The following is an 18,457-nucleotide window of genomic DNA, read 5'->3' on the forward strand; positions in this document are numbered from 1 at the left end:
GTGCCTCCTTTGAGTTTATCGACCTGAGGCAATTGCCTTAGTCTGCTTAGTTGGAAACTGTCCGCTAGTGAGAATACGCCCCTAAAATGTTAAATGTTAGAAAGCATTTAAAAACTAAAATCTTGCAATGAAAAAAACCTAAATCTAGTTGAAACTTATTATTTCAGGATGGAAATCAAAATGTCTAAAAACAATGCCTTGGAAAAACCACCTGAGAGGAAGTATTCCTCCGAAGTTGATTTCATACACACGTGATACACATCAAATACAGTGCCCAAATCTGCTTTTAAAAACCATTACGTATTTCAAGAAATAAAAGGAATGGGCAACGTAAGACAAAAATGTAGTTAGATGTACGGTACGCTTTAATGCTTGTCTCTTGATAAGAAAGTCGTTAAATTTATTACATTATATTTCGGGAATAACTGCTGTTTTCATTTAAAGGAGTGATAGAGACATGTTTATAGAGAAAAATATCGATTTTCAGAACTCGGTATTATTTGAGATAGTGGGCAAAAGGCAACATTATAAACATGGGTGAAAAGGATCATATACAAAATTTACGATTACAAAATATGTTTAAAATAGGAAGAAGAGACTAAAGAAGTAACTATATATGCTAAAATATTTCATGTTAAGATCTCACATGATTTGACTTCACGGTTTTCATTTTTATGCTCATTTACTATTTTCTATTTATTTCTGCAATAACATGTGTTCTAATGTATCATCTCTTTTTCATCTTTGCAGGGTTCCGACCCACGGCTTGCAACATGCCGTGGCAAACTCCAGAACCAGCGGGCTAAGCTCAACCAGGAGATTAACAAGCAGATCATGATCAGGAATGGAGCAGAAAGACTTTACAAGTGAGTACTCAATCTCTGATAATCTGTTTCTGATGACGCAATTAGAGGTTGGCAAAATAACGGAGGCGGGGGAAGACAAGATATTAGAGGGTCAGTACACAGAAAGTGTAAAATTAATAAAATCCCAACTGAATTAACTGCTTGGGACCTGTAGGAATGCATAATCTAGCAATACTGTCAATTAAGCATAATTTAATTGATAATATTGCTAGATTACAATCAATGAACAATTTTAAATTAACTCGTCGCCTTTTGCAACCAGCTGGTTCGCTGGGAATACTAAAGGAAGAATACTGTAAGAGAATTAATTTCAATTAAATCTTTTACATATTACTTGATGTTCATTATTCCCTCAAAAAATATTTTTAAATATCAAATTATTATTTACCATATCATTTTAATAGCCATACATCTATTCTGTTTATTATGTGCATGGACTTTCCTAATGCAATCAAGGCCCATGTCATCAGAATGATCGTAACCGTCCGGATATTTTATCTTCTTGCGATTTTCTTTTCTTATTCCTCTTGTTAGCCGCCCAGATATTACGCAGAATCTTACTTCTTTGACTTTTAATAATGTAAAAAATCGAACGACTAAATATTTGACGAAACAATGAAAATATCTTTAATTTCTTTGCAACAGTGAATTAGAAAACTACACACAAAATATTTTTTAATGTTCAAATTCAAGAAAAAAAATCACATGGCAACTAAATTGGAATCATTAAAAAGATAATTTTTTTATATTTTAGAATAATATAAAATTCGCTTTTGTTCAATAATATTTTCGAAAGTTATCTCTTTAAAAAAACTTCAAAATCTCGCTTAATTTTTAATTAACTAAAAAAATTTTTTAATTTCTCTTAGTTACACATTTTCACTCCCGCATGTACTTTTCTAGATCAAACAGTCTAACCTGTAGAGGCTTCTTAATCAGATTTAAACATACACGCACACATTATTTGTAGAGATTTACAAAAATAAGGAATAAAGTTGTGTCAAACTAAAACCTTAAGAATATACTAAATTATTTTCTTATTTCTCCGAAATAATTAGATTTTGTAATATCAACTAACAGTTTCACGAAGAGTGATTAGGCTTATCAAAGCTGAAATATTTTCATAATTAGTAAGTATGATGAGTTTCATTTTACAAGGACCCACTCTAAACATTTGCCAGTTGCCACATAATGTCTAGTTACGCCACTATCGGATTCAATTTCATTGTGCGGAGAAACTGGGAAACGAATGATTAAACACACAAAAGAAGTTCAGCATGTACTGTGATGCTGAAACAGCATTTGCATATTGCAACCTTCGATTTGGTTAATAGTTCTTGATTAGAAACTTTTTCCCAACTTCAAAGAACAACATTAAGCATTTCGTAAGCATCAGGCAATGGGTAAATTGATATAAGAAAATGTTTATAAATATTTTCCTTGTGATTTTATTCCTTGAAATGTCTGAAATGTAAAAAGTTAAATTGAAAAACGATTAAGAAGTAAGTTTCTTCAGAAAGTATTATTTTCTCGTATACGTAATATAGAGGAAATATAGAAATTTTCAAAAAATTAGAACTCTAGATCATCATGTTTTATACCTCCCAAAGATCAAAAAGCACATTTTTGGAAAATGTCTATCCCTCTGTCTGTGACTAAGATAATACAAAAACGCTTTGAGGTAGATTATTGAAATTCGGTACACGGTCTTTGCACCATATTTACAGATTTTTATCAAATTTTGTGTAAAATCTGTTCGAAGAAAGTCCGTCTGTCCAGTTGTTCGAATGTAAGTTAATACGATAACTATAAAATGAAGAGATTTGGATAGATAAGATTCGGTGCACAGATTAAACATCTGTAGTGTAGACATCTCTCAAATTTTGAGCCAAAACCAGCAAAGGGTTGACTGTCAATCTGTACATTCAGAAATATTTAAACGCGATAGTTCAAAAACGCGATGAATTAAATATCAAAAACTGACTATAAGTGCAGTTTTATGTCAAGTCTTTTTTTTTTTTTCAATTGATGTTGAAAAATGTGTCTAAGCACGAATTCTCACTTTTGGATGCTTTTAACTAAGGATGCTAAGGACTAATCGCCAAAAAATTCGCCAAGGATCATACGATAGATATTCAGTAAAAAGGCCAAATTTAAGCCAAAGACTAATATTTTGTGACTATTGTACACCAATGCTATGCAAGGTTTTCTCTGGCATGACAAATTTATTAGAGAGAATGCTAGAAAATTTTGGGGAGCTCAGTCCCTCTTGTTTTCCTAATTAATTGCTTGTGGAATGTCCAAATGTACAAGTTAAATTACTCATTACTTATTACAATAATTACTTTCAAAATTGATGCGTTAATTAATCTAAGTTATAAATTAATTGAAAATTTTTATAGATGATATTATTGCGAACAAATTGCTAGGTGAAGAAAATGTAGTTTGGCTTAGATACATTAACATTCCTTTGAAGTAACATGAAAGCTATTTTGGGATATACCTCCTAATTTTGAACCATAATCAGATGAGCCGGAGCACTCTCTCCAAATCGCCACACCACTGCATGAAAAGGAGAAAGAGAGCATTGATCTCGCCTCATGAACATTCACCCAATCTCGCATCTATACACTTCTTTTTGCGGAGATGCTTATAACATAATTTGTAGGTGTTTCAAAAAATAAAGTGACGAGAGCTCTCTCAGGTACAAAAATTCCATGTATGGATTAAATTCCATATTGAAATAAAATAGACGATCACGACTTTTAAACAAAATCGGTAAATAGAGCTAGTTGTATAGTAGCACACCGAAATCTCTGTTGGAAATTGGCTGCGTTGGTGGATGTATGATCTGCAATTGAAGTGCGAAGGAAGTCAAGTTATTGCGTTTAAAGAAAATATCCCCAGGTGAAAGATACATCGCCATTAAGTTGAAATTTACAAAGAGAGTCTAATAGCAAAAAAAAAAACAAAAAAAAAAACAGGAATATCTTGGGTGCAAGAAATTTGAAATAAGCAGAACAGATATGCAAAATGAACAAAGGTGAGGGTGGCCAAGTCTGTCTGTCCACCATAGATGACAGCATGTACCGTATTGAAGGTTTCGCTAGTGCCAATTTCGCATACCTATGAGGGAGATTGCACACGAATTTAATTTCTCCATTGTCAGTTTACTAAATATCGCGCACAAAAAAAAAATTGGTCTATTGGAAGATGTGTTCTCTAGGAATACCGCGACAATTCTCAGACGACAATAAAGCACAAGAAAGGGATTGTCTTTCCCACATTTAATGCGATATGAAGCAAAAGGTGTTTCTTTCCCACACTGTTCCAGGGGAGGGGAACGGAGGTGCATCATCTGATTCCTGAGATAAAGAGAGCATTTCAGAACTAATGCCGATGTCGAGGCAGCTGTCATTAATTGACCTCGCAACTTGGACCCTAATTTATCCCGGTGTAGAAAAATAGGTTCACCGGTAGTTAATATTTCAATAACCACAGTGACTAATGTCAATGTCTTTCTATCTTTGTTTATCTCTTTGGTTTCATGAATAACGTCTTTTCTGTCAGAGGAGTTGATACCTTACTTTTTGAATTATCGTCATATTTTTAACTCAAGACCATTTACAGTCAAGTGTTGAGCGAAGTTAGTCAATGAAACAGAATGCACTCAAATAGCAACTGATATGTTTATTCATGAGTTTCCATTTCTTACGGTTTATATTAACAGTTACATCTAAACAATAATCATTTGCTGACCTCTTCCAAGTGTGTATGTATGTAAATTGTTTATAAGCTTGAGAATCGGAAACCTAACAACATTTTAATTACAGGTTTAGTATGATAAATTGTTCCTATATTGATTTGTTCATACATTGATATGAAAAGTAGATCAAATTTTTATCAATAATAGTATTTTGAGTAAGTTTAATAGTTTATAGTTGAATGTGATACAATTTAATCATTTTATTCACTTATCTCTGGATCACCATTCACTTCCAACTAGAATATTCCATGCCGTAAGAAAATTTTATAAATTACGAAATCCTAAAATAGTACATCTTCAAAAAAAGGGTAATTTTTTATAGATTAATTTTTGATAGATATTTAAGGGATTATTCTTCCACATCCTGATGTTTTAATTTCGTAACTAAACTACAAGAGAAATCATGTTTGAAAATACTTCATAAGTGACATCCGATAAGTGAATAATTCTTGTTTCTATACACTTTTATTTAATTCGACTTGTTTCGTGTTTATTAAGTGGTAATTTCGCAATCGATTTTGCACTCATTTCTTGTTATATTAGTTCAGTACAGAAATTCAATCATTTTTTGATCTAGATATCCTAAATATTTTATAACTGCACACATTCCCGATAATGATAGAATATTTCAACGTTTTCAGAATTTAATTATTCGTTTAATCGATTAAGCTTGATTAATTTTTGATTGCATATGTAAATCTCCATCTGGAATGGATTTGGGGAAAAGAATTATAATAAGATCCAAAATGTTTACGATATTGAGAAAAAAAATATTTCAAGAATAAAAAGTAGAGAAAAAAAATTTAAAGCACTCACACTTTGTATAGATCCTATACAGTGTCTCACAAAAGTGATGGGACACTTGTGATTTACAAAAGGAAACTGTAATAAAATAAATTAAAAAAACTTGTACAAATTTTTTGTGGGTGTGTTTCATACTTAAATTTAGTAACAATTATTACATAACATACATTTTGTCAAAATATTAAAATATTAATTTAATAAAAATACAATTGTTTAGAACGGAGCAAAAAATAGCTCACATAAGTAATGGGACACCATTAGATATGCAACAAAAATCATCTGAAATAAGCAATAAAAATATTTTTGGTGGTTTTATTTTTACTCAAAAGCAATTGGCAATAATTTATAAAATCGTCTGCAGTATTTCTCTCCAGTTTTTTTTGGAATTTTTGTGTTTTTTAGCTCTGTGCAGCCATGAATGCTAAACGAAAAGAAACTTCTCCTGAAATTCGAAAATTAGTTATTAATTTGCATATTGAACGTGGAAAATCTATTAGAAAAACTGCTGAAACAGTTAACTTGAGTCATTCAACAGTTTTCAATATCATTAAACGATATAAAAAGAATCATATTATTCAGGATAAAAGAAGACCTGACCGACCATCAAAGCTATCCAATGGAATAAAGCGAATGATCGTTCGAAATATTAAAAAAAATCCAAGAAAGAGTGCTCCTAAAGTTGCTGCTGGTTTACAAGCATTATATGGAATAATTGTTAATCCTGAGACTATTAGAAGGGTAATTCGATCTGCTGGATATCACGGTAGAGTAGCCAGGAAAAAATTCTTCGTAAGTAAAAAGAATAGAAAACTCAGACTAGCTTTCGCAAAATCCAACATAAATAAGAATTCTGATTACTGGAATAAAGTTATATTTGCTGATGAGAGTAAATTTAATATATTTGGTTCTGACGGTAGAATCTTGGTGTGGAGAAAACCTAGGGAAGAATTTCGCAAACAGAACTTGGTGCCAACAGTAAAACATGGTGGAGGAGGAGTTATGGTATGGGGGTGTATGCCGTCCGCTGGAGTTGGTAATCTTGTTTTTATTGACAGTATAATGGATCTGTACAAGTATATTGACATTTTAAAGCAAAATTTGAAATCTTCAGCACGAAAATTGAATCTTCATAACAATTTTAAATTCTACCAGGACAATGACCCCAAGCACACTGCTTTGAACGTTAGACTCTGGCTGCTGTATAACTGTCCTGAAATAATAAAAACACCACCACAATCTCAAGATTTAAATTCCATAGAGAATATTTGGCAATAATTGGAATCAAGAATTCGCAAACACACCATTTCTTCAAAACAACAATTAAAATCAGTACTTCAAGAAGAATAAGGTAAAATCACTCCAGAAATCACAAAAAAATTAGTCGAATCCATCGCAAGAAGATTAAATCATGTTTTAAAAGTAAAAGGAAATCCAACAAAATATTAAAACCTTTTAAAAAGTAAAATATTTGGATAAATATTTGATGGAAAAGTAAGTGTCTCATCACTTATGAGAGCCATTTTTTGCTCCGTTTGACAACAATTGTATTTTTATTAAATTAATATTTTAATATTTTGACAAAATGTATGTTATGCAATAATTGTTACTAACTTTAAATATGAAACACACCCAAAAAAATTTTGTACATGTTTATTTATTTATTTTATTACAGTTTCTTTTTGTAAAGCATAAGTGTCCCATCACTTTTGTGAGACACTGTATATTTTTTAATCAAAAATTCGGATATTAAATCAAAACCGTTAAAATGTGCAGCACTAATACGCTTATTTATAGTATTAAATCATTACTGCCACAGTAAAATTATAGGAAAATATATATTAGCAATTTAATTATATAATAAATTCGATTAAAATTATATTTTACTTAAAATATTTTAAATCCGTATTTTTTTTCTATCAATATTTCGTTTTGAGCTCCATATTTTGAATTAAAAATATGTTCAGTGCACTTATATGAGCATTTTTGATTTTAATTTATTTTTATTCTTATTATTTCATCTACAATAATTTACGAATATTTAAATTTGAAAATTTTTGTAGATAGTTTATTAGCACGTTCAACAATAATTCGAATGGTTCTTTGCCATATTTTACTGTTTTAAAAAGGCAAAATCGTCCGTCTGGTTGCTTTGACGGCTGAAATGCCATAAAAAGGGAAAGTGCATTCGATTTGCCTATTATTTCGTAATGCATGGAATGAATGTTATTTTGCTTCCGTGGGGATATTCCTCCCGCATTTTGATGCCTCGGCACTTTTATGGAGGAGGATGTGTTGTTCAAGGTCACACCTGTTTTTCTCGCCGCCTCTTGCATAATTTCGTACGTGTTAAAATAATAATGCGTCTTTTCTGCCGCTTTCATCTGTCGATTACACATTGCTCAACACGCTGGTGCACAATGGGCGAGCCCACTTGCAGCTGAGCTGAGCATGGGCATGAATTAAATAGGGAAGAGGGGAAAAAATGTTCCGTGATTAATTCATTCAGTGTTTTTCAGCCTCATATGCATATCCTTACTTGCAAGCAATGGTTATAGAAATAAACATTACGAAAGCTCAAGAGCCGCGCAATTAGCTATTTCGCCTTATAGTGCTATTTCTTTTTAATTTAAGAAGCAGTGCTTCATTGCCTCTTTCAGATGAACTGAACCACTATAATGCACTTTTTACTTTCTCATATGCGAAATAGAAAATATAGAAAATATTGTAATCGTCAAAAAAATAAACTCGAGAATTTGGCGATTTTTCACGTTTTTGGCCTCCCTGAGTTTGAGAGATACATTTTTGGAAAATAATTATCTATCTATGACAAAGATAACTCAAAAAAGCTTTAAACCAAACGGATGAAATTTAGTATACTGTTTTTACACCAAATTTGTAGATTTTTAGAAAAATTTGAGCAAAATCTATTCAGTAGATGTCTGTCTGTCCGGCTGCTCGAATATAAGTTAAGAAGATAACTACAGAAGGTGAGAGTTATATATACATAAAATTCGATACTAAGATTTAACATCTATACTGCTGACACTTATCAAATTTTGAACCAAATCCTATAGAGGATTGACCGTCTTTCAGAAGCTTGTATAGGCGATAACTCAAAAAAGCAGTGGTTTAACTTTATCAAATTTGGTATATGATTTTGTGATTGTAATTGTAGCTCTGTGTTCAATTTTAGCTTCAATTGCTTATAAAAAATGCGTTTAAAACAGATATTCGATTTTCACATACTATTAATCTTATGCCAGATATTTATCACCAAAAAATCGTCACCAAGGATCATACGATAGATTCAGCAAAAATGCCAAATTCACTATTGTACCATAGTTAATATTCTGTACTGTAGTTAATATTTCGTAACTATTGTACACCAATGCAATGCAAGGTGCTCTCTGGGATGGCACCCTTATTAAAGAGTATGCAAGAGTCTGAAGGATCTCCCGCTGGCTTAGTATTCCATAGGTAAAATAAAAATTTTAGCCTTTAAGGATTTATTGAAACTGCGTTTTCTGCCTTTTATGTTAAAAATTATTCAATTATAAGTCTTTTTATTAAAAAGAAATATGATGGGAAATAAATAATAAATTATATTAGAAAAACAAATTTTTATAAAGACCATTTTCCAAATTTCACCGCCTAGCTTAAAGTGTTCTTGATGTATAGAATTCATAACAGACACAATTCCAAAATTGTGTTTTCAAACAGATCTGAATGGAGAGAATCGTTAAAATCTTGAGTTTGAATTTTTTGATAATTGCAACACTTTCTATTCATATAATTTCATATAAGAAAAAATAACAATGAGCACTATTTTAAGCGTGTTCCCTTCGAACAAATGTGTCCAAAATTTAATTCAAATTTACAGTACAAATATCAAGACCCATATCGAATTCCATTTATACAGTTAGTTACAATTTTGAATTAACATGCTTTTATGGACATTAATAAATAGATCGATGCACAATCAGCCTGTTTTCTTAATCTTCGTCTTACTTATTACAAAATTCGACTCAATTTTATAAGTCTGATAAGGAAAAAACTTTATGCTTTATTTTATTTATAGCTCTTTACATCTTAGTGTTGTCACGTTCATATGCACAGGACGGACAGATAAACAAATGTCCCATGGATTGATTTCGTTCAAAGTTTGATTCTTATTGATGTCAAGCCCTCAAGCCAAATTTCATCTGGCTAGCTTGTTCCGTGTTTGAATTATATTATCCGAACTCAGTGAGATCTGAAAAGTGGAGATTTATCTCGAAAAAGAGCATTTACCAATTCTTGCAATGTTTTCTCTTTACATATAAGAATGTAAAATATTTTTTTAATTAAAAAAGCATGAAAAGAAAATAATATTATTTGCAAAAATTATTCTTAAATAAATGAATGTATAGAGGATGTTCTGATAGAAACAATTTATAATTCCAAAAATCATTAGAAAACACAGATCAAAGCATACAAAATTCAATATAAATGAATGCAAGAAAATAGCGAGTAAAATCTTTATGGGAAATTGCCTCCCGGATACTTAAAAGTTGAGAACCTCTTCTTTGAGCGAAAATTGTGAGTAAAAGAGGTATTAAGCACACAAAAAATAAAGAGAGAGCTAAAGTTGTTGGCTTTTCTGATATAAAGCAAAAAGAAAGGCATCATAAATAAAATCATGACTGTCGCATTATTATCCAAATCTTTCGAGCGTATAGCGTTACTTTGAAGAATGCACACTTCTCGTAAATTTTCCATTTTTACCCTTCTAGATTACCGTACTTACATCAATATAAATCATGCGGCCATTCCAAAAGCACACAGAACATTAAATTTGCCAATTGTACAATTTCACCTTCCAGCGGAAAGTTGCATTGTTGTATTGAACCGTAAAATCCGATCGATATTACAGGAAAATAAAATCGCACCGCGAACCCATTGACCTAAAAGAGCTCTCTTGCCGAAAAAAAATGGGTGAAAGCGACTTTTTCTCTTTACTTTCGCACTAAAGAAAAAATAATAATACCTGGGAAATGGTATTACAAATAAAATGAGAAAGAAAAAAATAAGAAAAAGGAACAGCGACCGGTGTCGTCGGTTCACCTGATGCTTTCTTTGCTACTGCGGCGTGCGTATAAAATGTGTGGCAGTATATCGTTAAGGCCAGGTCAACCCACGTGACCTTATAAATGGGGAAAAACTCGATTGAATTGGAAGACGGAAAGTACTCATAAAAAAATAGCGCAAATAGCACCAGTTGATGTATAAAGAAAAAAAAAATTACGAAGGAGTTAAGGAAGAAAGAGAATTTTACTATATTTTACCTTTATAGGTACTAAATAGGTGCTGATATTAATTTTGAGTTCTAAGTAAAACAAAATGCCATATGATTCTGATTTTAATGTCTAAGGTGAACAAGTACACCAATTCTTATTCAGACGTTTGATTCTCTAATTTCACTTGCTTTCTTTTATTCGGGTTGGTAAACGTTTTGTAAACCTGCGATTAATTCGATAATCGAGTAAATTTAATTTCTTAAAATAGTTAATTGGTAAAATTTTCAAAAAGTAGTTTTAACCCATCATATTTTCTTACTTATGTTTCCTTACAAATATGAAATATATGAGAAATTGCACTTTGAGTTAGTTTAGTTAAATTTAGTTTGGTTATTTTAATATCTCATATTGCAACAACAAGAGGACTCTTGATAAAATCTTTGTAATTTTTAACAGAGGTTAGATTGAAGAGAACTACAAATACGCCAACCCCTTCTTCTCCAAATTGTCACCCTACACCAGGCGGTAGAAAATTTGACTCTAACTGCCAGATTGAAAATGCTTCAAACTTATATGCACGAAGGACTTTTTGTGAAATCCAGGTTCGAATCTGAAATCCTCTGATATCTCTGCCGGTATCTTATCACTAGGCCAGCATTGCCTTAAGGGTGTTTTTAAAATAACAGTTCTCACGTTTGATATTAATAATTTGTTCCAAAATGTATCTCCCTTTATTAATATAGCAAAACTCTTCACTACTAAAAATTTTAAAAAAGAAAAATGTATCCAAAAATTTTTAAATAAAAAAAAACAAAAATTAAACAAAAAAAATTTTTAAGATAAAATAAAAAAATATATTATAAACTGAAAACCTAAAGAAGATACTACAAGTAGTTGAAGAATCAGAATTTTAAATTGGCAATTCAGGTCGAAGTAGCTATAAAAGGTACTACCACCAAACCAGATAATTCTCCTACGGCCTTGCATCAAAAATAACAAACAGAGGAGATAAAAAGAAATTTCAAGGAACTTTATTTGTGCAACGTCACAGTCACATGGTACGTGTAACTACTAATATCACCTAACTATATGTTATGTTACACTGCTTTTTTGACGTCTAATATTTTTCTTCCTAAAACATGGAATCGATTCTAAAATTAGAAGATTCGAGACGCACTTTTAAATGCATCGTATGAGCATTAACAACATTCAAAGCTCTTTAATCTTGGAATAAAATGTTGATGTCATGATGACTCCAATCTTCTATTCAAATGAGAACCCACGGGTTCAGGGAGAGAAAGAGAGATCATTTCTTCTTGGCTTTTTCTTCTACAGACCTTCAACTCGGCGAAGATCAGCCACCATCCTTGTAGAGTCTACTATTTTTGGTTCAGCAAGTGTGTGTGTAATGATATCGCTTAATCTAACTAAAACTTAAACTAAGCTAACATATCTAACTAACTTAAACTAAGCTACATCGAAATTAATCCTACGTTTCCATTGATCAAACATCACAGCAATTTTTTTCAATCCAAGGTAAAAAATAGTCACTTAAACGTCTTGCAGATTAACTCTTCATTGCTCACAAAAGAACTTCAGGAAAACTTGGCAACTAATTAGCTTTAAACATGAATAAGCAGTTTCTTTCCATTCAGATGTGACTGTTTACTTGATTCATTTAATGGATAGTTGAAAAAGTGTAATGGTGTGGATGCTTATTCGAATCATTGGATGCGCTCACTTAAATTGACCAGCCGTGACATTTTAATCAGTGGTTTCTGAAAGTGATGTCTGAAGGTTGCGAGGTTTAGTTGTTTAGTTTCTGTTTTTTTTTTTTTAAATTTGTTTTTGTGTGTTTTTTTCCATGGCGAAAGAGATGTCTGATTTTCAATTTTGACGAAAGTTGTTTTCGTTATAGAGCAGTTGGAAGTGAATTTTTCGTCTTAAATAGGCCATCTTAAAAATATGAAAACTTCGTGGTATTTTTCTTCAACTCGAGTTATGCTGCATGTATAAATAAATCTAAATCTGCAAAAATAAATCTAAATTATATCAATTTGATATATTTAAATAAAAAAAATAATTTTATTGTGGTACTAAAAAGTATAAATTTTCATTTTATTGACTCTTTTTTTTTTAATGCTTTTGCTTCATTGAGAATTAGCCGTCTTTGGCAACAACAACTTGGTCGCCAAAATTACTACTTAACGTAAAATTTTAATTATATCATTTGTAGGTAACATTATTTTAATGTTTTTGTGAGCAAAATATTTTCAAAAATTTTCCATTCATGTAAATTGTATCATTTAAAAAGTTTTATTCAGTTATATTGATTGGGCTGTATACCTCTCTAATCTTCTATTACCTAAAAATTGAAGTTTACTTTACCTTGAAAGGGATATGATTAAACTTCAATTAATTCAGTTGCATACTTGTCCGTAAGCACATTCGTAAAAAAACATACGGGCAGACGTTTTTTTCAGTTCTAATATATATATATATTACGGAATATTTTCTTTAAAAAAAAATAATTTTGCTTAAATTATAAAAAAAAATCATGAGCGTCGTTAGTTGAACCAATATTTCTTCACGAATTTTCTTCCTTTCTTCAAAAAATTGAAGATTATTCTTGGACTAGAAAAAAAAGAGAGAGAGAGAGACATCATAAAACGCAAACGCCAAAGATTTAATTATAATAGATGTTTAGATTATTACGATTCTAAAGAAAATGTGACTTTCCACTTTTAGAGGATAATTTAAATAATCTTTTTTTTTGGGGGGGGGTGCTCAATTATTTTTAAAATGCCACTGCTGCAACTTTGTACACAAAATATAATTAAGGATTCGGTTTGCATAAGGTCACCAGCAGTCACGAACCGTCACTTAGACACGCGGTTGACCTCTTAACAGACGGCAGCCTCGGCTTCGTTTGATTGTTTCGCTGTGGACAATGGCAAGAGGACATCATCCACTAGCGGTTTTTGTTTCAATGTAAAGCGACATCGCTTTTCTGCAAATAGATTGATTTGCGGCCATTTCGGCAGTCTGGTCTTCTTGCAATTGTCTAAGCAGTCATAATGTTATCTTTTGTTTTGGAAAGGTTTTTTTTTCCTAGGAAAGAGGAAGTACACCCACACACGAACAACTTTGTCTACGAAACATTCGAAATATCCTTATCAGAATGAAATCGAATTATTAAACAAAAAAAAAACTCTTATTACAAATGTAATTTTTTAGCGATAAATTAATCCTTTGAATTCAGTAATTTTTATGAAATTTAGAAATGATAAAAAAAAAATTTAAAAAAAACTTAATCCTATTTTATAGACAAATTTATCGCCTGCATTCATTTATTTACTTTGAAGAAATTTAGAAGTTATAAACTTTATATTCCATTAATGAATTTAAAAATGTTATTAATGATATTTATTATTTATTTGTATCCTGTATTCTTTATTTATTTGTATTCTTTTTATTATTTGTTCATTCTATACGTTAAAAATCATTACATTTTTATGAGATTCTCCTTTATATTAATATTCTTTGGTAATGGGGAATTTAATCCCAATTGCTATCCCAATTAATCCCAATTGCTATCGATAGCTTTCTTCCGGATTTTTTCATATTATATTTCGGAAATAAACCTATTTTTCTATAAAAATTAAAGGTTTCCTTAAGGTCTACATAAACATCCACAGCTATATTTACATTTGGCCATTACTTCTTTAATCTAGCTCATAAATGCATACTTTTTCCTTAAAAAAAAAATCATAAACAGAAAAGAAAAGAAAAATTCTGTTCACCGAATCTTTTAATGTTTTTAAATGTTTCAGAATTGGATTCTTAAACAATATTCCTAATCTTTCAAACTTTTAATATTTCATTTGTTGCAATTCCAGTTTTTAAACCTATTCTATTCTCACCCCCACCCCCCGTCTTTTGGGAAATCAAAAGAAGATGCTTATTTGTAATAATCACAGACCCATTTGTTGCACACGGAAACTGTAACTGTGTGGTGATAATTCGACTGTAATATGATAATGCTGCACCTGAGACTTAGTGATAAGTGATGTCGAAATCCTTAAGTAAAAAGGTTGTAGAGATGGCGTAGAAGATAAAAACCTACATTTTTGATTTTCCACTAGACGAAGAGCAGAAAGGGTGGATTTTTAAATCGTAGATCGTTGCAAATATATATATATATTTAAATTATCCAAATAAATTGCAATATTTAGGAAGTAGATTAAATAAGATAATAACACTTTTCAATTAAATGAACGGAATTTGGCTGATGTTTTTGGAGTTTTTACATCCTTCTAATATATATCTGTTATTTTTTCACACGATGACTAAATTAATTTTGGTTGAATTATAATCTCTTTGGGATATTTTATAAGGAGAGCAAAAATCTTGGATTAGTTTATAGATAGGCATCTAACTCAAAGGTGTGGAAGTGGGGGTGGGAGTTGAAATTTTAATATCCTCATTACCTGCTTATGATTGAAGTTAGAAAAATAAATGAAATGAGGCGTATTAACATCTCATTAAGGCGAACAACTTTTGTACTAAGGGTTTTTCGATAGCTGCAATTGCTTAGAACATAGGAGTTGAAAAGTGAAATTTAATCCTTAATTTTGACTGTATTTGACATGTTAGTTTTCCTACATTTAGATTTTTTTTTAAATCTTCTAAGTTTACTTTTTTCCTTAGTTTGAAACAATTTAAATGCACATGTGCTAAAATTAAATAGCTTCAAGAAAATTAATTAAATAAAAGTGAAAGATTTATATTAATATCATGTAAAAATGGTCTTCAGAAAATTTCAGAAACTGTGCGTGCTTTTATTGTTTTGAATACATTTGAATATAATTTTAATTTATTTAAATAACTCAATAAAAATCATGTTAAACATTTATTTTACAATAAATGCTAAATTATTCAATGTAAATTAAGCCATTTTTTATGATTGATTCAATATTCATGATTTCATTGTTTTTGACTAAGGATTGAAAGGAATTCCAAAATACTTACTTAGCTGATAAGGAATTTACTTTTTTCTAACAGCTTACCAAAAAAAAATTTCTTGTTGCTGTTGCTAATATTTATATTAATAGTATTAAATATTTAACATTTACATTTATAACCTAGTTTCTAGTTTAAATATCCTATTTTTCATATTGCTTATAATTCATGATTTTATGAGCTTCCTTGCTTTAATGTCATTCATTAAATGAAGAGCTTACTGTTTAGACTTCTTACCTTGCATGCAACTTTCAATTAAATCAATCGAATCTCTTTTTTTTAAAGCATATTCTTAATAAAGAAAAAACATCTGAAAATGTGATTTCTATAACAAACTTTAATCTCTATGGAATTATATGGATCGAATTTGAAAAGATAATACGTTTATTAAATGACACATTCTTTGAGAAAATAAATGTAAAACGATATTTGTGTTAAAAATAAAAATTAGTATTTCAACTACCTAGTAGTGTTAGAGTATTAAATATTCCACTTTCAATTAAAAAGCAAGTTTAGAATTTTTCAAACCATTGAAAATTAATAAATTTGGAATTTTGACTTTTTCAACAATGATATAATAAAGAAAATACTACTTTTATTGCCTTTTAACTTTTTAGAAACTTCAATCATAATTTCACAAATATCATTTATTTTTAATCGTGCACTAAATATTTTTGTATTGTTTTCATTCTGAAACTAATTGTCTTTGGGGATCAGTTTAAAATCACCGGAAGTATTGATTGTATTTTAAATTCAATTAAATGTCTTAAGCATAATTTTATATCAATTATTTCGTCAACAAACTATTTTTAATTGTCTTAAGTATTACAACCGTATTCTTTTAATAGTCTTGTATATGTTCTGTTTATTGTGCATATGAACGTTACTATTGGAAACCAGTCCCATGACAGCATAGCTCCAATCTATTTTGAATGCGTAGTTTCAAAAAAAAATTATCGAAAAAGAAGAAGAAATAACCTTCGTACCTCATTATTTTGTATACTTTAACCATTATTAAAGGATAATTATAATTAATTTTACTTTTATAGCTTTGCATTTAAATAGTGATTAAAAACTGCCCCTTTAATGCTTGATCTCTTCAAACATTTTCTAACCCTATTTTTTCAAAAAAAAAAAAAAAAAATTAACAAAAAAGAAGAGCTGAAATTTATATCTCGTTAAAGTATTTATGAATGGAAAAAAAATGTAAGAATCAATACTCGTGAGTTAGGTAACTCTCTGAGAACTATGTGCTATGCTTTCGCTACTTTCATGTTATTGTGTGAAATCAACCTTTGAAAACAGTGAGATACCCGGGTTGACGTCAAAAATCTTGCAAATCTGACATCCGACTTTCCGCTTTTAATGATGAGAAACTAGCTTGCAACTTTTTAATCTGTCATTTTATCTTGTTTCAAATTTTGTTGGTCTATAATCAAAATGAATAGAGCTGTGAAAGATAAATTTCTAGGATCTTGTGAATACTAAGTATTAGAACTGAAAAATCTGTCGTTATTGCACAAATATTCTCTTACAAAGAGATAAAAAGTCTCAAAAAATTTTGACCTTCTTGAGTAATACCTTTTATCTCATTTCTCGGAATTATTTGTGTCACGCGCTGCATCCTCATTTAAGCAACCCACACTTTTGTTTTCTCTCATTTCTTCTGTTAAAAAATTCTGAAAAAAAAAAAAAAAAAAAAAAAAACCCACGGTAAGTCATTATGCGGGACGATTGCGAAAGGAATGCTTAGTTCCAAACTGATGTAAAGGAAATAAAGGCATTAAAAAATATTGCTCCCTTTACCTCTAACTAATATATTTCAATGCATGTTACTTTTTAACTAATTTGTTCTAAATTATTTTAATTATTGATAAAATTCGTCCCATCAGAAGCCCTTATTATCAAGAATACCTTAAGAGTAGTTGCTGCATAGGTATGCAGATTTCTCACTTCTTTGATAGGTATACCAATATTGTAAGGTAGAGTTACCTCCATTCGAATGATGGAATGTACCTATTATGGAGGGGTTGGACTGTGACTTGGTGATAGCTTTTAAGAGTCCCAGTTCTCGCCTTCCTAGACTACATTCATTCATACCACATGGGTATCTAGATAGGCAGAATGGCTTAATTCAGTCGATTAGTGATAATATTCTGCATTCAAACAACTCGTGGAGACTTTTGAAAATCATTTCCTTCAACTGTAATTTGTGTACTGTCACAGAAATGTTGTATATCTATCTACAGCCAAAGAGCTGAAATATTTTATTCTTGATTTTCTATTGTACTATCACAATATGGTACATTTTATACTCCGAAGAGAAGTATAGAGAATTGAGTAGGCGTTTGGAACTTATCTTATTGCCAATCTGGTTCGAAATTTAATTGTTACAATCCGAATATTACGATCAGAGGTCATGTTCCGTTTTTCTTGTTTGTTGTCCAGTTATAGCTTTAGCATACATAAGCAAACCTACAAATAGTCACAGATAGAAGTCAGTTTCAAAATATATTACAGGTCTATAATTTAAAAAATTCAACCAAATGCCAAATTTCACACATCTAGCTCCTTGTGTTTTTAAGTTATTGTCTACACATGTACGTGTATGGATTGACAAATAAGCTTTCTTCAGATGTTTTAAACCCAAAATATAATAATAGCATGTAATTTTAGTATATACCGCTATACCAAATTTCAGCTGTTGCTTTTTCTAATTATCA

At 30.4% G+C, this 18,457-nt stretch overlaps 1 protein-coding gene across 4 annotated transcripts in view; it reads left to right on the plus strand.

The window, feature by feature from the left end:
• LOC129984002 (rhophilin-2-like) overlaps positions 1–18,457 on the plus strand; it is a 134,972-nt gene that overhangs the window by 94,214 nt on the left and 22,301 nt on the right. For all 4 annotated transcript variants that reach the window (XM_056093749.1, XM_056093751.1, XM_056093750.1 and 1 more), the window contains exon 2: positions 751–866. In XM_056093749.1, coding sequence (XP_055949724.1) covers positions 751–866 — 116 coding nt within the window. The remainder of the gene's footprint in view (positions 1–750; positions 867–18,457) is intronic.

This window comes from Argiope bruennichi, chromosome 9 (genome assembly GCF_947563725.1).
Source record: "Argiope bruennichi chromosome 9, qqArgBrue1.1, whole genome shotgun sequence".
NCBI classification, from domain to species: domain Eukaryota; kingdom Metazoa; phylum Arthropoda; class Arachnida; order Araneae; family Araneidae; genus Argiope; species Argiope bruennichi.